Source organism: Apus apus, chromosome 12 (genome assembly GCF_020740795.1).
Source record: "Apus apus isolate bApuApu2 chromosome 12, bApuApu2.pri.cur, whole genome shotgun sequence".
NCBI classification, from domain to species: domain Eukaryota; kingdom Metazoa; phylum Chordata; class Aves; order Apodiformes; family Apodidae; genus Apus; species Apus apus.
The window spans coordinates 373895-397372 of record NC_067293.1 but is presented as its reverse complement, the minus strand read 5'-3'; the positions used below and the strand labels follow the sequence as shown (position 1 = coordinate 397372).

The following is a 23478-nucleotide window of genomic DNA, read 5'->3' as shown; positions in this document are numbered from 1 at the left end:
AGGTCCCGCCCGCGGCGCCGCGGGGCGTGGCGGCCTCTCCCGCGGTGCTGAGGGAGCGACCGGCCGGCCCGGCCCGCACCGGCACCGGGTGAGCGGCGACAGCGGCGCGGGGGCCCCTTCCCGTCACCTTCATCTTCCCTTTCCCCTGTCGGGCTCGGATCCCGGCGCGGCTGCGCGGCGGGAGCTGCCCGGTCCCGTCCCCTCCCGGTGGGGCCTGTGCGCGGTCGCCCCCCGCCCGCCGGGCATCCCCCCAGGGCCGCGCCCTGCCCCCCCCGCCACCCCCCCCTCCTCTCCGGTGGGTTTCCATGGCGATCCCCCTCCCGGGGCGCGCGGGTTTCCATGGCGACGGCCGCCGATCCCCCCCGCCCCGGTGCCGGGCCCTCCCGTGCCGGCCCCGCCGCCCCCGGTGCTGAGGCGCTCTCCCTCTCCCCGCAGCCCCCAGCCCGGCCCCGCGCGGCCCCCGAGGATGCCGGGGGCGCGGGCGGCGGAGCAGCAGCAGCGCCCCGAGGTGTGGCGGCCGCCGCCGCCCCAGTGACGGCCCCGCCATGTCGGTGATGGTGGCGAGGAAGAAGGTGGTTCGGAAATGGGAGAAGCTGCCGGGCAGGAACACCTTCTGCTGCGACGGCCGCATCATGATGGCCCGGCAGAAGGGCATCTTCTACCTGACCCTCTTCCTCATCCTCGGCACCTGCGCCCTCTTCTTCGCCTTCGAGTGAGTTCCCCGCGGTGACCCCGGGGCCGGGGCTCGGTCTGCCCGGTGGGCTCGGGGTGGGCGGGAGCCTGGCACGGATCCTCTGCCGGGATCCGCCTCTTCATCCTCCGGAGGCTGACCCTGCAGGTTTTGGGCGCTGCTGGAGTTTTTTTTTCCCCTGGCTCTTTGTCCCCGCGCTTGTTGGGGACCTGCAGTCCCTTGGAGGGGCTGGGGGCGCGGGGCGCAGGGGCAGCCGAGGGCAAGGGTACTGCTGCAGTGTCCCTGCCTGCTGGCCGTGCCTGCGGCTCCGGGACAGCCCGGGAGGGAGCTGACCCGGCCGGCAGCCACCGTGGCAGCCCCGGGGTCAGCGCTGATCCCAGCTGCCCGGGGGCTGCAGGGGGCTGCGCTGCAACAGCCCCTCCCGCCGCCTGAGAGTCCTCGGAGAGGGTCCGACCGCCCTTTTGGGTCAGCTCTGCAGCATAAAGAGCTGCAGCCCGAGCCTTGGGCTCTGCCGAGGGAGCGGGACCTGCCCCCCCCCCCCGCAGCTCCCCGCGGGAACTGCTCCGGCCTCAGGCTAATCCTAGAAAAAAAACAATCGGAAAGGAGGGGGCAGAAGTGCCCCTTGTGCCTGCTTTGGAGGGGAGCTTGGATCAGCTGAGCAGCTGTGAAACTTCCCCTCTCTCCATCAGCACGTTTTTGTTCAGGGGGAGACCAAGGTCCTCGGCGGTGTTGGGTAACACAAAGCTCTTCAAGCCCAGGAGAGTGAGCAGCAGAAACTGCTCGCTGGCAGTTCCTCCAGACACATACAGCTCTCAGCTCAGATGCTGGCCCCCTAGACCTCTTCCCTAGACCAGGAAATTTGTCTCCTCCTCCCCTGGCCCGGTGTTGCTCTCCCTGGCCCCTCTCCGCAGCGGGTATCGCTGGCAGCCTTGGCAAGGGCTTTCTGGAACAGTCTGCCAAGGCTTGCCACATCCCACCAGCAGCCATGAGTGGCCAGCCGGGCCTGGGCCAGGGACAAGACTGGTTTTTCTACTCAATCCTCATGTGGCTTTGGAGGCAGGAGCCATGCAACCATAACATGGGGTGTCAGGGCTCCTGGGGGCCGGAAGCCCAAATTGTCCCTGACTCAGCCGGGATTCAGAGCCATGAAATGACACCACTGTTGGGTTGTTGCTTGTTTGTTTTTTTTTTCCCATCTCAGAAATGGGGATAAAGACTTTCTGCCTTGCAGCAAGAACTAACAGGTGTTGCTGCTCCAGAAACACACACTTACTGCTGCTCCAGAAACACTTGCTGAGGGCTAATTGCTCTGCCTCCCCCCAGAGCCTGTCCTTAGCAGAGGAGCCATGTCCCCCTCGGCCCTGTCCCCTGGCCGGCAGCCCACACGGGTGTGTGGGGCCAGGCAGACCCAGGCTGCCTTTCCAGCCACGTTGGCAGAGCCGTGGGTTGTTTGGCTGTGGTGGGTGGCTGGAAACTCCTCAAGAAGCCCCTTCCCTTCATGTGCTGTGGGAGGCAGAGGCCTGGGGAGGGGTCACTGGTGTCCTTGCTCACACCTCCATCAGGACATGGAGGGTCCCTCTGTGTGGAAAGTTTTGCTGGGAGTGGAATTGCCTCTGAATTTTAGTTAAATCAGTTGAGTGGTTTTGACTGGGGAGCCGAAGAAAAGTTTGGGAAAATCCAAAATATCCATCAGATCCTGTCAAAGTACAACGGGCTAATGCTTTCTGTTTGAAAGAGAAGGGTTTGTTTTGAAACTGTTTTGGGATTTTTTTAGTTTGGGATAGGGAGGAAATGTTGCCTTCCCTGCCAGAAATACTCCACAAATTTTCAGTTTGACCAGCCAATGGGAGGAGATGAGCAGCAGCTTGGCTGCTCGAGAGCCTTGCTGTCCCTGCCAGCCTCAGGGAGCTTCTGCATGAGGGTCCCAGCCTGGATCTCTTCACTGCCTTGTCTGTTTCAGCTTTTAGCGGTTTCCTTGGCATTTGCATGGAAATTGATGGTTTCCCCCTTAAAGTTTGTGCTGCAGAGGAACAATTCAGGTGGTGAGGCTCTGGTTCTGGTGAGGAGCAGACTGTGGTGGGTGGAGGAACCCTTGCAGGCTGGCTGCAGGGGTGCCTGTGCTGGGAGCTCCTGCTCCGTTCAGCTGAATCACTCGCACAGTCACACTGGGTCTGAGCGCGCCTGGGGACGCCTGGAGCCAGGAAGTGCCTCTGTCCTCGGGGGGAGCCAGGGTGGGTTTGATCCTCGCCCTCCAGGCTGCTCTGGTGGCTGGAGAGAGCTGGTGGTGACAGTGGTGACAGTGGTGACAGTGCTGTGTGGCATGGCACATCAGATGAGCCGCCAGCTCCTTGCTGGCAGAGTCCTCCCGGCTGTGGAATGTCAGCCTGCCTGCCGGGCTGCAGGCTCTGCTGGGCTTCCTTCCCTGAGCAGCTCCAAGGCTGTCAGGTCTCCTGTGGGGAGAAGCCTGAAGCCACCTCAGCCTTGTGCGTGGGAGTGGGTTGTGTTTGTCAGAGAGCCATGGTCTGGAGCCGGGTGAGCCAGCAGGACCCCCAGGGCCGGTGGAGTCCTTGGTCGTACCTGGAGATCCAGCTCCTCCCTCCCCGTGGAGCTGCACTGGCTCCAGGGAAGTGCTCTGCTCTGCAGGGACTGGAGTCCTCTGCCCAAGGGCACCTCTCACCACCACCTTGGCAGGGAACAGCTCCGACTGCTCCGGGTCCCTGCAGGGTCCGAGACCTGTGTTTAATAGGGTCTGCTCTGCGACTGGAGCGTGTCACATAAAATGCTGTTTAATGTCCTCCTGGCGTTGTTTCAGGCACTTACTGGGCACATCAGCTGTGGTGATAGGTTGTCTGACTGCGCTTGTGGTATCGGAGCACGAGGAGGAGCACAGGTAAAGCACTTAGTGAAATCCATCTGGGAATTAGGATGATGGGATGCAGCATCCTCCCTCCAGCTGCTGGGGGTTTCCTTGGCACAGTTTGCCAGGGTCTGTAATGGCCCCCCTGAAGGGAGAGCTCTCCTCTCCGCTCCCTGAAGCAGCTGTGAGGGAACTGGATTCCTTTTGTCTTCAGCTCCTCAGCACGAGTGTTGAACCTTTGTAAACGTTACGGGCAAGACAGTGCCTGCAGTGCCAGGCTCCTGCTGTTTGTTTTCCCAAGAGCCAACCACCTTTATTACTCTGTTCTTTTTTCCACTTTCTTGGTTATGTAGAGATTAAAATTTCTTTGTTTTCTAATGCATTGAAAAAAACCTACACTTGACCCTTCAGGTGGCTCAAAATTATTACTTTTATGTTTCCCCACCCCATGGCTGCATCCACTGGGCTGGAAGCACATGGATTCTGCAGGACTTGGGTCTGTGGCCGGTGTGTTGGTGCTGATTTGGGGGGGGGGTCCTGCAGGCAGCCCCAGCACTGCCACGAGCTGCTGGGGAAAGGGCCCCCAGCTCGCAGTGAGCGCTGCCGCCGTTTCCCGGGATCTCAGAGCAACCATTTCCACACTTACTGCAAGTCCAGCAGCTTCTGGGAAGGGTCCCAGGTCTGGGCCATGCTGTGGGTGCTCTGCTGGGGTCAGGCAGCCAGGGAAGGTCCCACCTGGCTGCTGCTGGGGACAGGCACATGGAGAGGTGGTGCGGGGGTTTAGTGAAGTTAGATGGGTCATTTGCTAGTGAGGTGTAAATGAGTGACAGCAGGGCTTGTGCTGGGCCCTGGAGGGACCTGGCCCAGAGATGTGCTGCTTCCATCGGGGCTGGTGTGCCTGTTTTCCCCTTTCTCCAGAGCTTTGCTCATTGTGCTGCTTACAGCAGATCTTCCCAAGTGGTCACAAAATAACTGGCCAGGCTGCCCTTGCACCTCCCATCTGCTGCCATCGCCATTCTAAGGGTCTCTTTGTTTAAGCCTTTCTCACCCCCAGCACCACCCCCCCCCCATGATGAGTTGTGATAGTGCTGTTATTGTCTGCTGTTAGATGACAAAATGCTCAGGAGCACAGATATTACTCGGGGAGTGGAGGAGGAGCAATATCCTGACATGCCAACAGTGTGTTTCTGTTGACTCTCGGCTTTCCCAAACAAAAGATCTTTAAAATGCCTGTTCCTCAGCTCTGGAGATGAGCTGCTGAGCACAGTCACGCTGCAGACGAGGTGTGGCCGGGCCCCCCCAGTCCTCATCCCCACCACCTCACAGGGTTCCTCACCTGTTGCTCACTTGGCTTTCTCTGCCATGGCAGATGCACCAGGATGTCCTCCCAAGACACCTTCCAGAGCAGGCCCTGCCAGGCAGGGAGGGACAGGGACACATGGCAGGGGCAGCCCTGGGGGTGCAGTGTCAGTGCACAGGGGACACAGCAGCACTGCCAGTCCCCTCCTGGTGTCCCTGTTCTCCCCCCTGCCCACCTCTGGGCAGACAGGCAGACTGTCTGGCACTGCTTCCCCCCCCTCCTGAACTGGGAGCCATCTCTGTGCTGCACTGGGAGGAGGTGGAGGGGCTGGATGTTGCTGCTTCCCTGGCACGCAGGGAGGACAGTCACGTGCTTGTCTCTTTCCCAAAATCACGGGTTTCTTACCGTTTCCACACCAGGCTCTGCCATGTGGTGGCATCAGTATCGTCGTGCCTGAGGGACAGCAGGACTGGCGGCATCCCCAGAGGGCAGGTTTCCAGCGGGAGATGGGCAGGACACGGTCAGCAGGGAGTGAATCTCACCCTGCGCTCCCGCGGGACGCCGTGGGGACTCACCCCTGTGTTCCTGCTGTGTGGAGCTTCCAGGCCTGTGCCTCAGAGAGTACAGCTGGCACTGGCCATGTGCTTTCCATAAAGCTTTCTGCTGACGGTACCCAGGGACGCTTCTGCGGTGTGAGTGTGTTTCTGAGGCTGGAAGCTCGGGCGCAGCTTCAGCTCAGCTTTGACACAGTCCACAAATCTGTAGGTGAAGCCCACAGAACACTGATGGTGTTACAACAGTTACAAAAGCTTCACGTCAGCCAGACAAGGGTCGAGCTGTAGCCCTTTGAGGCAGAGCATGGTCAGCTTTTAGAGGAATAAACCCGTATTCCTTCCCAAAACAGGATCCAGGGGTTCTGCTTAATAGCTGACTGACCTGCAGCTCTATTCCTAGACTTTGCCCTTGCAAAGGGAAAGCAAAGTTATCTGAGAAGGTGAGCTCAGCCCTCGGACTGCCCAGCCTGGCTCTTCAGATGCAGGCAGGACTGTGCACGTGGGTGACTCCAAAGGTTGTGTTGTTTGGAGTAGCTGTGGAGTGTGTGGTGTCAAACATGAGCAGGGTTGGTTTAGGGGACCAGCCCTGGGCATTGCTCTGCACACTTTGTGCTGTGGCTATGGCCAAAGTGTGCTGTGTGACTGGTGTGCGGCCTGTGCTGCAGCGCCTGGGGAACCATGTTCATGGGTGTCCAGCAGTGACACGGGGCACAGTGGGATTAATCTCCGTGCTCCTGTTGCCCTGCCTCAATCAGCAGGATTAGCAACATAAATTCCTAGTTGGACCTTTCAGTATTTATAAAGCAAACAAACCTTATGCTGAGTTTCCTCTCTGGAGCTGGGGTTGTCTTGAGGCAGGAGCCTTTCTGCTTCGTTTGGAGCTTTCTCACCTCAGAAAAGTCAAAGGAAACCAGACATCTTGTTGCACAGGAGTGTTGCAGTCCCACATGAATCCCTTCCTGAGAAGCACAGGATGCAGTTAATCCCTGGAAAGTAGTTTTTGGGGTACTGGAAGCTGGTGCCTCTTTAGGGGACAGCCAGAGATTCCCATTCCATGCCTCCCGGCTCTCCCCAGTGGTGGGCTCAGCCCAGGCCTTGGGTGCTTCTCCTGGAGGTGCAGTCCATCCCTTGGCAGCTGCCTGCAGTGATCCTCCAGGCAGGATCCCTCTTGCTGGCTGGTTGTGTTTCTAGTGTTGTCCATGACTGAGCAAAATGGGAGCTGGAAACAAAACAGAACACTGGGAAGCTCCTTGTGCCTGGCGGGGTGAAACCCCAGTGGTGCTTTGCCAGTGGCTGGTTGTCAGAGCTGCCCCAGGTGCTTCCCTGCGGTGGTGGGATCAGAAGGAAGTGCTGAGTAGCCTCTCCTCTCCAGACGGTTCTGGCGTTCAGCAAAGTCTGTCCCCTGGTGCCTTGCCAGGCTCTCGGGCCCTGGCAGCACTGACCGCCGGCCCGTGTCCCCGTGTCCCTGCAGGTGCCGGTACCTGGCGGTCCAGCTGTCCCCGGCCATCCCGGTGTTTGCGGCCGTGCTCTTCCTGTTCGCCATGGCCACGCTCCTGCGGACGAGCTTCAGCGATCCTGGCGTGATCCCGAGGGCCCTGCCCGACGAGGCAGCCTTCATTGAGATGGAGATTGGTGAGTGTGGGGAGCTGAGCTGCTGCTGCCTGGAACTCCTCTCTGTTTCTGGCGTGACCGGGGGCCACGTTCTCTGCAGAGCCTTCCTTCTGCTTCCTGCTGGGCCCTCCGCTCAGGAGGGTTGTCCCATCTCCACCTGCTGGCTAATTCTCCTTGGCTGAGTCTCCAAAAGATGTTCCTGCTTCCCTTTCTGGGAACATTGTCATGTGCCCAAAATGGGAACATTTTCTCTTGTAGCTGTGTACACACAAAACTCAGTTTGCTTTGGGGAAGGAGCTTAGGAAGCTTGGTTTGGGCCCCTTGATCCTTGGGGTAGATAGGAGGTTTGGTGGATGTGAGTCTGTGCAGTGACACACACTCCCAGCCCCCTTCAATGTGCCCCTGAAAGCTCTGGTGTCCCCTTTCCTGCCTCCAAGATGCCAGGTTGGCTCTGGGCTGAGCGAGTGGAGCTGCAGCCACTGGCTCCAGACCCAGCAGGCTCTGATCCCACTGGTGGGAGCAGAGGCAGGTGAGCTGTCACTCCGGGCCTGCCATGCTGCAGCAGCTCTGATCTCTGCTCTGTTCTGTCACTCAGAGGCCACCAACGGGACCGTGCCACAGGGCCAGCGCCCACCTCCGCGGATCAAGAACTTCCAGATCAACAACCAGATAGTGAAGCTCAAGTACTGCTACACGTGCAAGATCTTCCGTCCACCCCGTGCCTCTCACTGCAGCATCTGCGACAACTGTGTGGGTGAGTGGGTGTCTGCTCCTGCTCCTGGGCCTTGGGGACAGCCCTTGGGAGGGGACAGGGGAAGATCTGCCCCTGCTTTCATGCCCTGTCAGGTCTCACACTGCTCTGCTGAGTGGGTGCAGAGCAGGGGATTGAGCAGATGGGGACAGGCTGCCTCATCTTAAGCTCAAGGAGCTCCAGGTTTGCTCAGAACCTGAAGCCAGGTGGTTCTTCTTTGCTGGTACTTCTGTGGCAATAACTAGTCTGACTTGTCCATGTAAACATGCAGCCCATCTTTGCGTCTCACGGAGCTGCTGGGCTTGCTGGGCCAGAGTGGTCCAGGAGAAAGCTGGGTCTTGAATGAAAGCCCCTGTTTTTTGTTCCCCTTGCTGCACAGCAGATGCTCTCTTAGCCCTTTTTTATCTCATAATTGGATCAGCTTACCTTTCCAAGGAAGAAATTCCATTCCTATGGATCTCTCTCCTCCGGTTCCCAGCCCTTTGGAGTGCTTAGTCAGTCCCTTGAGCCTTCTTCCAGCTATTCTAGTAGAAGGAACATGGCACACGGGTTAGAGAAGAGCTCCTGAACCCCTAGATTGTCATCTAACCTGTGTGCTGCTTCAGGGAAAGCTGCTGTACCTCAGGTCTTTGGGAAAGAAGACACGCCTGGGGCTGAGCTCTGAAACTGTGTGTGCAAAACAGCTCATTAGTAAAGCAGTTACTGAGTTGGCAGAGGGTTGGACTTGGTGGTCCAGGATGTCCTTGTTGCCTTGGACATGTTTGTGTCTGGAGGGCGGCCGGGCAGCAGCGCTGATCAGCTCCGCTCCACAGAGCGCTTCGACCATCACTGTCCCTGGGTGGGCAACTGCGTGGGGAAGAGGAACTACCGCTACTTCTACCTCTTCATCCTCTCGCTCTCACTCCTCACCATCTACATCTTCACCTTCAACATCGTCTACGTAGCACTGAGTGAGTCTGGCTGCCGAGAGGTGGGGGCTGGGCTGGCTGGGGGTGCCCAGGGTGTTGGGAACCCTGAGGTGATGCAGTGGGAAAGGGAACAGGACGTGATAGGATGTTCCAGAGGAAAAAATCTCTCTCTTTTTGTATTGCCAGAATCTCTGAAGATTGGGTTTCTGAACACGTTGAAGGAAACCCCAGGGACATATCCTTCCACAGCAGGGAGGGGTTGGCTTCTCCAGAGCTGGGGGTTAGTGTGAGCTGCAGCATGGATGGGCTGGAGTCTTGACAGGCTTCTCCAAAGGAGTCTCTCAGGGCTTTTTCCCCCATGATTACAAGGCAAGGAGCATTTCTGTGGTTTTTAGGAGGAGAGTAAAACAGAAAACCATGTCTAGGAGAAGGAGAGAAGTTAGGGTAGTGTGCCTGGGGGCAGGACACAGCTGGGGTGGGACTGTTCCCAGGCTGTTCCCCGTCCTTAACGGTACTCACTGTACTGGAGGTGCTCATCTGTTTCTTCACCCTGTGGTCGGTGGTGGGGTTAACTGGGTTCCACACCTTCCTGGTGGCACTGAATCAGACAACCAACGAAGATGTAAGTAGAGTCTTTCTGTTCCTCTGAGCCATCTCCATTTCTTGTCACAGCTTTGTCCACCTCGCTGCCGTGCCTGGTGGGAAGAGGGAGGGCTCGGTGGTCTGGGGGCAGGTGTTGGTGGACCAGAGCTGAGCTTGTGCCCTGACTTGCAGATTAAGGGCTCCTGGACTGGGAAGAACCGTGTGCAGAATCCCTACAGCCATGGCAACATAGTGAAGAACTGCTGCGAGGTGCTCTGTGGGCCTCTGCCCCCCAGGTAAGCTCCTGGAGCCCAGTGCAGGACCCTGAGAGGCTCTCCTTCCTTGGGTGCAAGACCTGGCTGCTTGTCTGCCAGCACTGTGTGTGTTGAGGGCTTCTGGAGATGAGGGAACACAGCAGGATGCTCTGGGGAGGAAGGTCTTTGTGTTGCTTTCTGCACTCCCCTTCCCTGGGGCAGCCTGTGGAGTGGAGGCCCTTTCCAGGGCATTCATTTGGTGGGCTTCCCACCTGCTGCTTTCCAAGGGGCTTGGTTTTCACAAGAGGAATGTAGACACTGAACTGGGTTTGTGTTGTGCAGCCTGGTTTGGAGAGAAGCCCCTTGCCCTGACGTTTGTCTTCCACCAGCACTTTTCATGCCAGGAAAAGAAGTAGGTGCCAGGGGTGGTGTGGGTCTCTGAGGATGTGCTTCTTCTTCTTGCAGCGTCTTGGACAGACGGGGCATCCTGCAGCAGGAGGAGTGCACAGCTCAGGAGGAGTCGGGGTCCCGGGGTCCCGGCACGGCGCAGGGCCCCGCTGGGCAGGCAGAGGGGAGCAGCACCCAGCAGGACAGCAGCCTTCCTCACCCCCCTGCTGTGAGTCCCGCCGGGGGGTGGGCGGTGGGCTGTGCTCCTGGGTACTCCTCAAAGGGAAGAGCAGCCTGTTCTTTCTTGGGAATTAGCCCTTCTTTGGGGATGTGGTTGGAGAGACTTCCAGAGGGCCCTTCCAGCTTCAGTTGTTCTGTGAACATGGTAGGAAATGGCTAGGCTTGCTCCTGCTTGTGCTTGAGCTGCCTGTTCCTCTGGTGGAAACAGCCCAGACCACTTCTGGACCAGCCCAGTGCTCCAGATCTTCATGAAGGTGCTGCTTTGTCTTATTTGGTGGTCCTCCCTTTTCCCAATCACAGCTGAGACCTCTTCCCAGTGGAGCTGGAGCAGGGCAGCGGGGCCATGTGTCTGTGTGCTCAGACAGACAGATGCTCCATGTTGGGGTGTGTTCATGCAGGTCACTGCTGTCTTCTCTCTCCAGGTCCCTGTGCCATCCCTGGGCACCGCTGAGATGCCAGAGGAGAAGCAGCTAACGGCTGGGGAGCTCCCGGTCCCATCCCAGGACGCTGGGCAAGCAGAGCACTAACCTCTGCTTGAAAGGGAGAACTTTCTTGTTTTGTCTAATCAAAGCTGGAAGTGATTGAGGAGAGGAGGAGAAGGGCTGGATGGCAGGCAAATGATTCCTCATGGCCATTTTGCTTTAGTCATTACTCACCCCGGCGCGCGGGCGGTGCGGGCGGCGCTGGCCTGGCTCGGTGTCAGAGGATCAGGAGCACTAGTGGCCGCCTTGGTCACCTGGGGGCACAGGCCACCGCTGAGGCCGGTCTGCCTGCGGGCTGGGGCAGGACCTCTTGCTCCGCAGGTTGTCCTGGATGCTGAACAGCAGCTGGGTAGCCGGGGCTGTCCCTCCGTCTGGCCCCAACTCTGAGGAGACAACTTGTGGTCCAGCAGCTCAGCAGCGGCGTTAGGGTCGGCCTGCTCCCTGCTGCTGAGGAATCCTGGTGGGAAGGGGAAAGCAATGTGTGGCGGTGGCGTCCTCTCTCTCCTCCCTCCTTCCTCTAATCTGTGGCATTGTTTTATTTGTTAACGTGGCAGGGGTTGTCAGGAGACATTTTGGTGCCAAGAAGGCCAAAACAACCAGGAAGGTGTTCTGCTGGCAATGTTTTTTTGAAGTGGCTTCCTTCCCGTGCTCCCTCTTCTCCTGTGACTTGGCTAGTGGTGCAGGCATGGTGGTGGCTGGGGTCTCCATCCCCTGCCCCTGGGGTTCTCCATCCGCTGCTCCTGGGGGTCTCCGGGGGGCTTCAGGGGGCTCATGGAGCAGCCCCGTCTTCCTGGGCTTCCGCTGCCCATCACCGGCCACAGAGCGGTTGTGCCAGGGGCGGCTGGGGTGCTGGGAGGCTCTGCCTGTGCTGCTGGCTCTACGGTGAGTGCCAGGGCCACGTTTGCCCCTGGGGGCTTGCCCAAGGACAGGGTGTCTCCCCCGTGCCCAGCAGGCTCTGGCACACTGCTCTGCAGAACCTCAGCCCTGATTCTGCATTGTGTCCCCATGTTGACCCCCTGCCTTGCCCTGCGTTCCTCAGCCAGCCTTGACTGGCTTCCAGGGCCTGGGCTCTTCCTGGGGCTCTGGGACAGGCCGTGTGGTGCCCGGGGCAGACCTCTGTGCCCCCACACGCCCCCCGTCCCGCGCTGGGCGGGCAGAGGCGCGTTCCGCGGGGCCCTTGTGCGGGCGGTGATGGAGGGAAGGACACTGTGCCCTGGCAGCACTTCATCCTGTGCCACCACCACCGGGTGCTCATGTCCCACAGCTCTTCATCCCGTGCCACCACCACCAGGTACTCACGTCCCTCCCCAGACACGTGGGGACTGGGTGGCAGGCAGAAAGGCTCCTGCCAGGTCGTTCCCACTGGTGTTTCTGGGATGCTCCTGCCTGGGTGAAGTTGCATTAACATGACCACCAGCGCTGTCCCATCGTGCCAGGGTCTCCTCTCAGTGGGTTCTCAGTTGCCCCACAGCTGGTTCCAGCTGCTCCCTGCCAGCAGGGCTGGGACCACCTGGATTGTGGCCACTGTCCCCCTGCAGGCAGCCCTGGCACCCCCGGGACCAGCTCCTGTGCTTCCCCTGGCCCCACAAACCCTGCTGGCGGCAGGAGCCACCACCCCAACACGCTACTGACCAAATCTCAAACTCCTTGTGACAAAAGTGTATTTTCTGAGTTCACTGATGTGTTTTTGAAGGCGAAGTGCGAGTGCTGCCTGCACCTGCGGTTCCTGTCTGTTCAGGTTCTCCATGAAGGAAGTGGGGGTAGGGCAAGGGGTGGGGTTTCTTTTTCTTCTTTTCTTCATTTTTTTATTTTGAAACAATGAAGGAAACTTAACCGGTTTGAAAAATGGCTGAGCTGTAGCCTCTGCCTCTGTCTGTGCCTCCCCAAGCCTGCTACCTCTTTTCCCTTCCCTCTGTCTTTCCAGCCTCCACATCTCACACCTCCAGGATATCTTGCCCGTGTCCTGCTGTTCCCCCATGGCGGGTGAGGGGGGGGGGGTGTCTCTGCAGCTCAGCCTGGGGAGCATGGTGTGAGGCAGCGTGGTGTAAAGTGTCCTGGGGGCAGCCAGTGGGGTGACCTTGAGAGTCCAAGGGCTGAGCTGCCTGTGGCCACACAGCACCCGGGGCCATGGGATCCCCCTGCTGGGGCTCACCTGCCCCCCCGTGCCAGCAGCCACCCCCCCAAGTCCAGACCTGCTGCTAGGCCAGGCTGGGAAGCAGCTGTGGACTGTGCTGGTGGGCTCAGGAGGACTCTGGCAGGGAGAGATCCTGCAGCTGCTCCTTGGGACCCCCCAGCTCAGCCTCATCCCGGCTGCTGTCTAGGGTCTCTGATCCCTCAAAGCAGCCCGAGTCCCGGGGAATGTCCCCCTTGGGCTCCAAGGGTGAGGGCTGTGCTTCGGAGCCGTCGCCTTCCTCTGGCTCACTCGCTGCTGGGAGATAGGACACAACATTAGTGGGCAGTGAAGCTGGGGCCCTGGGCAGGGTGGGGAGTCCCCCCCATCCTCCCCATTGCTCTTACTGTCATAGTCCAGGAGGAGCTCGGCTGCTGTCAGCAGCTTGGCGCGGTGCTGGGGGTCCGTGATGTTCAGCTCGTTGAGGTGGGTCTCCCGCAGCTCCTTGAAGTCCTCCAGGGTCTGGTAGCCATTCAGCAGCAGGGTGGAGGTGTGCTCCTGGGGTGGGGGGCCAGAGCAGTGAGGGCTGCCCCCAGCTCACCCCAGCTGGCCCTGCATGCTGGCTACATGGCTACCACCTCAGCACAGCTCCACCGTGGACACTTGCCCAAGCACCATCCGGAAAAGCCTTGTGTGTCCTCTTGGGTGTGAGGTGGAGGGACCCAGAGGGATGGGAAATAAAGGGAAGGGTGGTCCTGCTGCTGGCACCCTGGGCCACTGTCCCCTCCAGCCCTTACCTGCAGGTTGATGCGCTCCAGCAGCTCATGGAGGGTCTTGGGCTTGAGACGCTTGCTCTTGCTGGAGCCCCGGCTCTTGCGGGCAGGGAGAGGCTCCTCAGGGATGACATCCACATAGATGAACTTGAAGGAGCCCACCCTGTTGTTGAGCAGCCCCGTCCAGGTGCCCATGGGCGGCTTCTCGATGATGCCGATGATGTCTCCTTTCTGGGATGAGGGAGGTGCAGGTGGGCGCAGGCTGGGAAGGGGGTCCCGAGCCGCCCTCCCTGCCTCCCCAGGGCCCGCAGTCGGGGCTCACCCGCAGCTTGAGCGAGTCCCTGTCGTAGGGGCTGGGGGTGAAGTCGGTGTGGACGCGGGCGCGCCCGCAGAAGGGGCCGGTGTAGGCGGGGCCGCTCTCCTCCAGCCGCAGGCTGCTGCCCCCGGCGCCGGGGCTGGACACCTCGCTGCCTGCCGAGGGATTCCGGGGGTCAGGGTGTGCGGGGTGGGGGGCCGGGGTCCTGCTGGGGCTGGGCTCACCACTGGACAGCTGGCGGCTGAGCGGGGGGTGTCCCTCTTCCTCCATCTCCAGGTAAGACAGGGACACCTTCTCGTGGCTCGGCTCCTCTATGCTGCTGGCTGGGGACAGGGGACACGGGGACCCCTCCTCCTCCATGTCTCCCTGCCAGGAGGGCCGGGGGTCAGGTATGGAGCGGGGCTGCCCCCTGCCTGCCCAAGTTCCCACTCACCTTCCCCTCAGCCAGGGCTTTCACGGCCATCCTGCCCATCTTGCGGTTCATGGTGCGGGAGATGACAGCTCGCCACTTCTTGCTCAGCTTCATCCCGCTGCTCCGGGCAGCATCGTCAGGGCCAGGGCTGCTGCACACATCCTCAGGGATCTGGCAGAGGGATGGAGAGTGAGGGCAGAGCCCCCACTTCCCAGGCTAACCTCCAGTCACTCACACAGGGCTGCAAGGCCCTCTGGGGAGTGACACCTCAAATCCTGTTGGAACCTCTGGGGCTGTTCCCCTAGTAGAACCAGGAGTTTGAGAAAACAGGCACTGGAAAGGGTTGTGCTGGGTGGGAAGCGTGTCCCAGGGGACCAGGATGTGGGCCAGGGGTGCTGCCACCCCAGGGACTCCAAGCACTCACGTTCTCCTCCAGGTTGAACTCCTTCTCGCTTGGCACAGGGGAGCTGACTTTGGACTTGGCGAAGTCCTTGAAGCTGCTGGAACGCTGGAGGGAAAGCTGAGGGGGCATGGAAAGGGTGAGGGATCCTCCCTATGCTCCCCTGTCCCCTCTTGCAGTCAGGCCCTTCCACAAGCCAGAGCACCCCCAGCTCAGCACAAAGCCAAGGCCACCGAGGTGCGTTTTGGAGCTCAGTCCAACCCCCTGTGACTGCCTCTCCCAGCCCTCCCCATGCCTCCCAGCTCTCCTTCCCCTCTCTCCATGCCTTTGGGTGCCTGCCCCAGCGGAAGAGGTTCCCTGTGCTGGAACACCCTCGGTGCCCCCCTGCATAGCCCCTCATCCCTGGGTGCCCGGCACCAGCTGCCGTGGGAGCCTGCTCGTGTGCCGGGCCCGGGGAAGCTCAGCCCGGAGCTCAGAGCACAGCGCTGGGTCTCGCCTCGACCGCAAACGCAGCAATTTCCTTCCTCGAGTCGCTCTGCCGTGTGCCGGAGGCAGCCGAGGCCCTTCCCAGCCCCTGCCCCCGCTCCGGCACGGCCCCGCGCCGCCCCCTCCTCCTCCTCGTTACCCACTCGCCTGAGGATCCTTTCAGTGCTTCTTTTTGCCATTTTCTTACAGGGGGCTGGCTCAGATGAGGGAGACACGGCTCCGTTCTTGCTGTGGCCTTACTGAGTAGGACCAGCTCAGCTGGATCATCCGTGTGGAAATGTGGGTGGTTTGCTCTGCTCCCACCCCAGCACACCCAGACCCACTAGCCCTGGGCAGTTCGAACCCCTCGGGTGCGAGGATGGCTGTGCCCTTCCCCCTCATCCACCCACCGGGGAACACGGCAGCGAGAGGGAAGTGAGAGCAGCGGCTGTGGCTGGGCAGGGCTGGGGATGCCCACCGGGGCCTGCCGGGCTGGCTGGGCCACCCCCAGCACAGGGAAGGAGGGAGCTTCATCCAATTTCCCCTGGGAGCTTCCCAGACATGGTGTGTGGCTCTGCCGGGATGGCTGCTGGCCGCGGGGAACGCCTGCCCGCCGTGGGAAGGACACAGCACATGGCAGCACACGGCCCAGCTGTGCCGGGGGTCTGCAGGGGCCTCAGTGGGTGGTCGGGGCAGCCAATGGCTCCAGGCACTCGGTGCTGCCGGAGGAAGCGCTGCCGCAGGTGCTGGAGCTGCGGGCACCGCGCTGCGCCGGGCGGGAGCGTGTGCCCCGCAACCCCCGCTGTACCCCGCAACCCCCGCCGTGCCCATCCTCCCGGCAGGAAACGGCAGGTGGCCGCCCACGCCATGGGGCGGGGAACCCGCTGCCCCCCAGCAGAGCCCCCCAGTCCCACCGACACCCACTCGCACCCGCCCTGACTCTGGGGGTCTGCACATCCCACCGGGCTGCGAGCCAGGGTGCCGGAAGAGGCCAGAACCATGTAGCGGCCGGTAGTGCCAGGGGCCGGTAGTGCCAGGGGCTGGCAGTGCCGCCCCCAAGGCTGCCCCAGCCCCCAACACCAGCGCTCCCTGCCCAGCACCCCTTGGACACCAGGCTTGACCAGCGCTGGGCACACGGGGACACCGGATACCACCCCCAGCGTTTACCTTTCTGTGTCCCGGCTCCTTCTCACCAGCATTGGAGGGCTTGCGGCGCAGCATGGTGCTGGGTCACGGTGTCAGGGGTGCAGTGTCGGGCAGCACCGGGCACGTCCTGTCCCAGAGCACCGGCACCGGGGCCGGGAAGAGCGCAGGAAGCCGTCGGTCACATGAGAGATGCTGCAGCGGCGCGCTCGGGGCGGCTGTGGGTGCACAGGCTGGGGCAGGAGGAAGGAAACCCTCCAGCGAGCTGCTGCCCTGCCCTCAGCGACGGCTGCCCCTGCCCTCGGCCACGCTGCTGGTGGCACCACGTCCCTCTGTCCAACCATGAGGGTCCCCAACCCCTGTGCAATGCCCAGCCCCTGCCAGCACATGATGGCCAAGACCTCCTTCTTATACTTGGTCCAGGACGTCCCCTGTGCCCACTGCATCCACAGGTCCTCCTGGCTGGGCACGGTGGGACTAGTGCACGGTCACCCTGCCGGGGACAGCCCTTTCACACCGCCTGCCCTGCACCTTCTTGCTCTGGTTCCTCCATCTCTTGTCCCAAGAGTTATAATCTGCCCAGAACCTGCCTCCTCACTGCTGATGCCAACTTGGCCACCACAGAGTGGGGCAGATGGCACGGGCTGAGTGACACGTGTGGGGCTGGGGGCCAGGAGTGGGGCCCGACCCCAGCCCCGCAGCGGCCAGCGAGGTGCGGGCACAGCAGGCACGGCAGGCACGGCAGCGCAGGCCCCGCGGCGGTGCTGTTGTTTAATCACAGGCGAGCAGATCGAAAACGTACAAGAAAAGGGAAGTCAGCGGGAGGGGGAGAAGAGCCAGCCGGGGCTGGCGCAGGGGGTTGGGGGGCTGAGGCAGGGTCAGGCCTGCAGCCCGGTGGGCAGCAGGGCCAGGAGGGCAGCAAGGGCCAGCGTGCCCGGGGTGGCGGTGGCAGCGGCGGCGCTGGGCAGCGGGAAGGGCTCGGTGCTCCTCTGCAGCCAGCTGTGCTCCTCCTGCAGCTGCTGCCGCTGCAGCTCCGGCCCCACGCGCGCTCGGATGGTCTCATAGTAGGTGTTCAGGTACCGGATCTGCAGCCGGGCACCACAGAGGGCTGTGGGGGGCTGCGGGGGGCTGCCCCAGCCCCCTGCCCTGCTCCGTGCCCACCTTGCCCCCTCCCGTTAGCCCACTCCATCCAGCTGCTCCACACCCTGGCCCCTCCACATTGCCTGGCCCCACACGTTGTTCCTCTCCATCCATCTGTGCCTGGCTCTGTTTACTCACCCTGACCCTACTGCAGTCCTGGTCTCCCACCACATCCACCCCCCCAGCTCCCTTGGCTCCCCCCGTGCCCCAGACCCCCGTCCTGAGCACCCCTGTACCTGTTCCAGTGACATTAGGTTGAGGTCGATGAGGTTGCGGTCGTAGGGCACCAGGGACACCACCTCGAAGGTCAGGAAGGGCTCCTCCCCACTCTGGTGCTGCCACAGAGAGATAGCAGTAGGTTCCCCCAGCCCTGGGGTTGCCCCTAACCCAGCTTGATGCAGCCCCCTGAGCGCTGTGACCCCCCCAGACCCCACTGAGCTACCTTGGTCTCTGCCTCCACTACGAGGGCGACATCCTCAATGCGGATCCCGAACTCGCCGTCCCGGTAGTACCCAGGCTCTGGGGGTCAGGGAAGGTGCCTGGTGGGTCCTGAACCCCACTAACTCATCCTGCCCATCTCACCCACCCCATAGAGGCCGGATCTGGCCCCTGAGCAGGGCTGAGAGCTGACTGCCTCCTGCCCTGGCCAGCCCCAGGAACCCGAGGCAGGGGTGGGGGCAGCGGGCACGTACCGATGGAGGTGAACATGCCAGCTGTCAGAGGCACGTTGTTGGACTGGAAGCCCACAGGCCCTGCAAGAGACACAGAGTGGGTCACAGCTCCTGGGGACAGCGTGTGCCATGGGAACACCCTGACAAGGACCAGGGTGTCACCATGGCAAGTACCATGTGGCCACCACAGCAAGGACAATGGAGCCATCCTGGCAAGGACTGCAGCTGCCTGCAGGTGTGGGACACCTGCTTGCAGTAAGAGGCTCAGCTGGGCTATGAGAAGCCCCAAATGAGCCCCTGCTCACATCCCTGTCCCCTCAGCTCAGCCTTGTCCCCAGCACCGGTGCAGCAGCACATACACTCATGGACTGAGAGGAAGTTGCCAATGCCGTGGCCAGTCCCGTGGCCGTAGTTGAGTCCCACATCCCAGAGTGCTCGGCGGGCAAACGACTCCACTGTTCTCCCTGGGGAATGACAAGGCAGGGTGGGGGGCAGCGAGCTGGTGAGGACCCCCTTGCCCTCCTCCTCCTCATGCCTGGGAGTCCTAGGCAGGGCTCAGCACCCACCTGCTGTGTTGGGTGGGAAGATGAGGCGGGACAGGTCGATGTTGCCCATCAGCACACGGGTGTAGGCTTCCTATCAGGGGCATGGCAAGGGGGCTGAAGGGAGGGTGCCCAGACTCTCTGCCCCAGGCACATCCAGCCCTGTGGGGACCTTGGTGCTGGGCTGGTACCTTCTGGAGTGGAGTGGGGACACCCCAGTGCACTGTCCGTGTGATGTCTGTTGTCCCGTCCCTGTGAGGGGGGTGATGTGACCAGGGGTGATGCTGGCTTTGGGGGCCACCACCCTGCCCTGGGGGCACGGGGAGGAGCTGGGGGGATCCATGTTAAGGGCTACCCACAGATACTGGCCTCCGGTGTCCAGAAGGTACATCTCATCCACAGACAGCACCCGGCTACTCCCGTTGGAGGGGCTGTGACAGGAGGGGGGGGTCAGAGTCCCACTCCCACCTGTGCTGCTGGCCCGGCCATGGCCAGGGCTGAGCTGTACCTGTAGTGGGCCAGTGCTGCGTTGAGCCCGCTGGCCGAGATGGACTGGAAGCTGGGCCCGCAGCTGTGCTCCTGGGCCCTGGAAGGCAGCAGGAAGGGGGATGCTGGGGGTCCCTGGCTGCCCGGCACTGGGCAGGGGGATCCACAGGGGCAGCACTGACTCGCGGAGGGCATCGATGTGCTGGGCTCCCAAAAACTCGTCCACTTGTCCCTGTGGGACCATCTTCTCCAGCCACACCAGGTATTGGATAACAGCCACTGCATCCCGAACCTCGGGGTGGAATCAGGAGGCAGGGGGACATTAGCACCCCACTTCCCACCCCAGCTGCCCCCTGCTTCTTCTTCGGGCTGAGGGGACAGGGACAACCCTTAATAGGGGTGGGGACAGTGTCCCAAATGGGGGGGAGAAACAGGTAGCAATTGAATCAGGAAAGGAAACTGGGGCAGGCACACAGAGATGGAGTGTCCTGCTGCAGACAGCCCTTACGTGAGCAGCGCGCAGCAGCTCCTGCTCCTTGGTGTTCTTCACAGCCTTGGCCAGCATGACGGGGGAGTAGCTGTCCTCCAGCAGCTTCTCCTGCAAAGGCAAGCTGGGGGGTGGCATGGCCAGGCATGGCCACCCACCCCCATGCCCCAGGGATGGCCATGGCCTGCATCCCTGGCAGGACCTGCCTGGCCCATGGTGATGACCCACCTGGGGGATGGTGCTGTAGAGCCCGTACGTGGTGTACTCAGTGCCCACCCAGACCGTGACATTGCCCTGGACGTAGTGGGTGAGGTGGGCTTGTGCCTGCCCGTAGGGCAGCAGCTCCACACACAGCAGCCCCGGGCACTGTGCCTGCAGGGACTGCCGTGCCTCTGGAGAAAGGCGCCAGTCGTCCAGGAAGAGGCTGGGGAAGGGCATGGGATGGGATGGACACAGCCAGGAGGTTGGTCCCCCCGCTCTGCCTAGCTGTGTGGGGCACATTGGTGGAGAGGAGGGGGCCAGAGGGGATGCAGGATAGGAATAGGGGTCAGTGTTAGGCTGGGCTTGGAGGGGGGGGGTGCACCTTAGGATGGGCTAGGAGGGAGCTGGACCTGGGAGAGGTGCGGGGCTTGGAGGGGACACAAAATAGAGCTGGGCACTGCAGGACATGGCAAGCCCTGGGGAAGGGGGCAGTGGGGCCAGGGGAGGGTCCTGTGGGTGCTGGCCCTGGAAGGAAGGGGGTGGGTGCTGAGCGCCCTCCGTGCCCCCTTGCCTGCAGAGAGGTGCTGCCCACCTTATATCAGTATTGGTCAGCAGGGTGTAGGAATAGAAGACGGGGTTGTAGGGGATGTCGTCCCCTCGGAGGTTGAAGAGCCCTGAGGAGAATGAGACCTCTGAGCCCAAACCTGCTGGCTGCCCTCCCACCCGTGGCCTCAGAGCCCATGGCAGCCACCACAGCACCCCTTGGCCTCCCCCAGGCCCCATGGTACTCACAGGCAGTCTCCTCCAGCCCTGCCAGCAGCACGGCCGTGGGGTGCCGTGTGTGCTGCTCCATCTGCCACCGGATCCCGGCCACCTTCTCCTGCCAGCTGCTCCCTGTGAGGGCAGCAAGTGGCTGCCTGGGCTCAGGGACCCCCGCAGCCCCCAGGGCTGGGGGCAGCCATGGGCCAGCACCTTCCAGTAGCCTCAGAAGGACAGGGCCATACCAGTGAACGCTTCTGGAAGGCTGTAGATCTTTCCAGAGGCATTGGGGGGTCTCTGGTCACCCCACACTTGATCCACAAGGTTGGTCTGAGTGGGGAGCAGGGTCCTGCCAGACCCCTGCAGAGCTTGACTGTAGCTGTTCCAGGTGTCTGAGGGGTGGACAGCCCATGGCTGGGGGGTCCTGGTGAAATCCCACACACAGGCAGTGCCCCCAGGACCATCCTGAGCAATGACCAACCCTACCGATGGAGAACAGGAAGGGGTCCAGGCCAATATTCCCCCCTGCAGGAACTGCCTGCAGGATCCACAGCCCGATAGATTGGATCCAGGCTGCAGGAGAGAGCAGGTGGCACCACGGGGACGAGCCACCTCCTGGCCCGTGCTGGGGCCGAAGGGGCCCTGGGGGTGGGGGTCACAGCAGCCCCCCCTCCTGCCCCCACTGACTCGTCCTCTGCAGCTCCCAGTTGCAGTCCAGCTGCCGCTCCGCCTGCGTCCAGTAGCGGCTGTCGGTCCAGAGAGCAGCCCTGTCCTGTGTCACCACGCCGGTGCCTGGCACGGGGAGAGGGGGGGCTCAGGCACCACCCCCAGGGGTCCCTGGCCCCACCTTCCCTGTGGAGCCCTGCCCCGAGGGCCGCGCCCCCAGCAGGAGCCCCGGGAAGGGAACACGGTCACCTGCGGAGCCGCTGAAGCCGCTGAGCCAGCGCAGCCGGGAGTCCCGCTCGGCGATGTACTCGCTCTGGAGCCGGGGACGGAGCCGTGAGGGGCGGCCGCGGGCGCTGGCCGGGGAGGGGGTCCCCGGGGGCGCGGGCAGGCTCCCTAGTTACCATGTGGGCATCCGTGGAGGGCACGATGTAGGCGTGGAGGCCGAGGGCTCGCATGGCATCCCGCAGAGCAGCCAGCCGACCCGTCGTGTTGGTGGTCGTGGGGGGCAGGTACTGGTGGCACAAGGGGACAGGTGCTGGGGGGACACTAACTGCAGTGGCAGGGACGGGGGAGGACCCCATGTGGGGGGGGTCCAAAGAACAGGGGGTGCCGGGGATGGCGGGACTCACCGGTGGGTCCGTGGAGCAGTCCCGGATGTCAGTCCTGGCCTGGGGCACATGGCTGGTGGCATAGCCTGGGGACATGGGGACACCTTGGAGCCTCTGGATGCAGCTGGGGTCTCACTGGCCCCTGGGACCAGCCCAAAGCCAGCACCGGGGCTGCTGCCTCCTCCCCAAGCACTGTGCCTGCCCAGCTTCAGGGCTATTTGCAAAACCCAGTGTTTCTGGCCCAAGGAATAGTAAATGAAAAATCAATCCCATCACCTGGGACAGGGTCAATTTGCCATTGCCACCTCCCCTCTGGTGCCAGTGGGAAGCTGCCAGTGAGATGTTGCCCTAGAGCCCCATCACCCAGCTCAAGAGGCAGCAAATGCTCCTGGAACAGCCAACGCCCATGGCATGGGGACAAGCTCCAGCTGGTGCCCACCCTGCCTGGGGAGGCAGCCAAGAGCCAGCCCTGCCCATCCCTGGCACTGGGGATGCCAGAGGACATGGCCAGCAGCCAGGGATGTGCCCAGCAGGACCTGGACTCTCCCCAGGGCTGCTCCACACCTGGTGCCACCACTGGCAGTCCCTATCCCCAGGCTCTCCATCAGCGTCAATGCTGTTTCTTCATCTCGGGCCAAGGGGGAATGGGTCACCCATAAAGTGGTGCTGCCTCAGGCACCTGGTCTCTGTCCCTGGGAGCTGCTTCTTACCTGTCCCCTCCCCGGAGCCCACCCCAGGGGACAGGTAGGCAGGATTAGCCCCTCTCTGCAGCCTTGGGAGTGCTCTGTCCCTGGCTCTCAGAGAACAAACCCACCTTCTCTTCCCCCAAAGCTGGGGTTGGACTGCAGCAAAACATGCCCCTACACCCGCCGGGGACGCCCCTGGGTGGGACCCAACCCACCCGCCAGCCCAGCCCCTCCGACCTACCATGGAGCAGGAGCACCCAGGCTGCGACCCACGGCAGGGGCTGCATGGCTGCCCTGGAGGGGGCCAGCAGGACAGGGAGCTGAGGGGACGGCCCCCCAGCGCCCTCGGTGACAAGTCCCTCCTCCTGTGCCTTTGCCCCGGGGGCAGAGAGGTGCTGGATGTGACTGTCCCGTGCATCGGAAGCAAATCCTGCCCCTAAATAAAAGCAAACAGCAGAATCAGCACAAAGTCCAAAGGTCCTCCCGCAGCAGAGGCAGGGCTGTGCCAGCCTGGCACGTCCCAGCTGCCCCGGGGAAGCCTCTGTCCCCTGGAGCCTCACATGGGGGTCCCTGGGGTGCCCCCGGGGTGTGTGGGGTGCTCCGGGGTCCATGGGTGGGAAGGAGCCAAGCACCCCCAGCACTGAGCTGGGAGCTCCCAGGGATGCTCGTGGGCAGACGGGACGGGCAAGGAACGGGGCTGGCGGGGGCAGTTGCGGTGCCCCCCGGGTGACACCCGGCTCCGCGGGGCCACCTCAGCACCAGTGGGAGCTCCTGCTCGCGGAGTCACAGGAATCCGGAGCGTTTGGAGCTCGGGTTGGGAACGCCGGCACAGGGGAGAGCAACTCCGCACCGAGCTGCGTTCGGTGGAGATGGGGGATGAGGGGGTCGGGGTGTGACGGTGGGGACAGAGGCAGCGCTGCCCCCGGGTGGGCTACCAGCCCCACGCCAGGCACGGGGCCCGCGGGCACCTCCGAGGGCTGCGCTGGGAGCGGGTCT

The 23478-nt window shown here is 62.3% G+C and overlaps 3 protein-coding genes across 6 annotated transcripts; 1 reads left to right on the top strand and 2 right to left on the bottom strand.

Annotated features, from left to right (window-relative positions):
• On the top strand, window positions 1-11236 carry ZDHHC9 (zinc finger DHHC-type palmitoyltransferase 9). The gene is made up of 10 exons (XM_051630215.1): window positions 1-88; window positions 436-712; window positions 6874-7034; window positions 7609-7767; window positions 8577-8714; window positions 8859-8907; window positions 9192-9294; window positions 9447-9550; window positions 9974-10124; window positions 10558-11236. The coding sequence occupies exons 2-10, from the start codon at window positions 546-548 to the stop codon at window positions 10660-10662; spliced, it is 1137 nt and encodes a 378-aa protein (XP_051486175.1). The 5' UTR covers window positions 1-88; window positions 436-545; the 3' UTR covers window positions 10663-11236.
• A 1025-nt stretch (window positions 11237-12261) lies between these two features.
• Window positions 12262-16891, bottom strand: SASH3 (SAM and SH3 domain containing 3). Of its 3 annotated transcripts, none has more exons than XM_051630216.1 (8): window positions 16261-16891; window positions 14653-14748; window positions 14250-14399; window positions 14041-14182; window positions 13823-13971; window positions 13525-13731; window positions 13135-13285; window positions 12262-13045 (listed from the first exon to the last, which is right to left on the bottom strand). In XM_051630216.1, exons 1-8 carry the CDS (start codon window positions 16312-16314, stop codon window positions 12858-12860), a joined length of 1137 nt encoding a protein of 378 aa, XP_051486176.1. In that variant the 5' UTR covers window positions 16315-16891; the 3' UTR covers window positions 12262-12857. The 3 variants fall into 3 exon arrangements, with proteins under 3 accessions (XP_051486176.1, XP_051486177.1, XP_051486178.1); XM_051630217.1 differs by having other exon boundaries at window positions 12262-13042; XM_051630218.1 differs by having other exon boundaries at window positions 14044-14182.
• A 102-nt stretch (window positions 16892-16993) lies between these two features.
• On the bottom strand, window positions 16994-22834 carry XPNPEP2 (X-prolyl aminopeptidase 2). Of its 2 annotated transcripts, XM_051630212.1 has the most exons (21): window positions 22724-22832; window positions 21818-21882; window positions 21590-21700; window positions 21438-21501; window positions 21210-21314; window positions 21009-21095; window positions 20768-20914; window positions 20556-20657; window positions 20356-20437; window positions 19791-19986; window positions 19584-19673; window positions 19258-19367; window positions 19098-19175; window positions 18949-19020; window positions 18781-18841; window positions 18614-18683; window positions 18407-18511; window positions 18069-18128; window positions 17819-17895; window positions 17613-17711; window positions 16994-17321 (listed from the first exon to the last, which is right to left on the bottom strand). In XM_051630212.1, exons 1-21 carry the CDS (start codon window positions 22767-22769, stop codon window positions 17115-17117), a joined length of 2034 nt encoding a protein of 677 aa, XP_051486172.1. In that variant the 5' UTR covers window positions 22770-22832; the 3' UTR covers window positions 16994-17114. The 2 variants fall into 2 exon arrangements, with proteins under 2 accessions (XP_051486172.1, XP_051486173.1); XM_051630213.1 differs by lacking the exon at window positions 17819-17895 and having other exon boundaries at window positions 17209-17321; window positions 22724-22834.
• Between the last annotated feature and the right edge of the window lie 644 nt (window positions 22835-23478).

Coding starts and splice junctions, on each gene's coding strand:
- ZDHHC9 (XM_051630215.1), top strand. CDS start 546: ATGTCGGTGATGGTGGCGAGGAAGAAGGTGGTTCGGAAATGGGAGAAG. Junction 9,551..9,973: donor TGTGGGCCTCTGCCCCCCAG/GTAAGCTCCTGG, acceptor TTCTTCTTGCAG/CGTCTTGGACAGACGGGGCA. Junction 10,125..10,557: donor GCCTTCCTCACCCCCCTGCT/GTGAGTCCCGCC, acceptor TTCTCTCTCCAG/GTCCCTGTGCCATCCCTGGG.
- XPNPEP2 (XM_051630212.1), bottom strand. CDS start 22,769: ATGCAGCCCCTGCCGTGGGTCGCAGCCTGGGTGCTCCTGCTCCATG. Junction 21,315..21,437: donor CGGCTTCAGCGGCTCCGCAG/GTGACCGTGTTC, acceptor TCCCCGTGCCAG/GCACCGGCGTGGTGACACAG. Junction 20,658..20,767: donor CCTTCCAGAAGCGTTCACTG/GTATGGCCCTGT, acceptor CTGCCCTCACAG/GGAGCAGCTGGCAGGAGAAG.
- SASH3 (XM_051630216.1), bottom strand. CDS start 16,314: ATGCTGCGCCGCAAGCCCTCCAATGCTGGTGAGAAGGAGCCGGGACAC. Junction 14,183..14,249: donor AAGCCCTGGCTGAGGGGAAG/GTGAGTGGGAAC, acceptor CCCTCCTGGCAG/GGAGACATGGAGGAGGAGGG. Junction 13,286..13,524: donor TGGAGCGCATCAACCTGCAG/GTAAGGGCTGGA, acceptor CCCCCACCCCAG/GAGCACACCTCCACCCTGCT.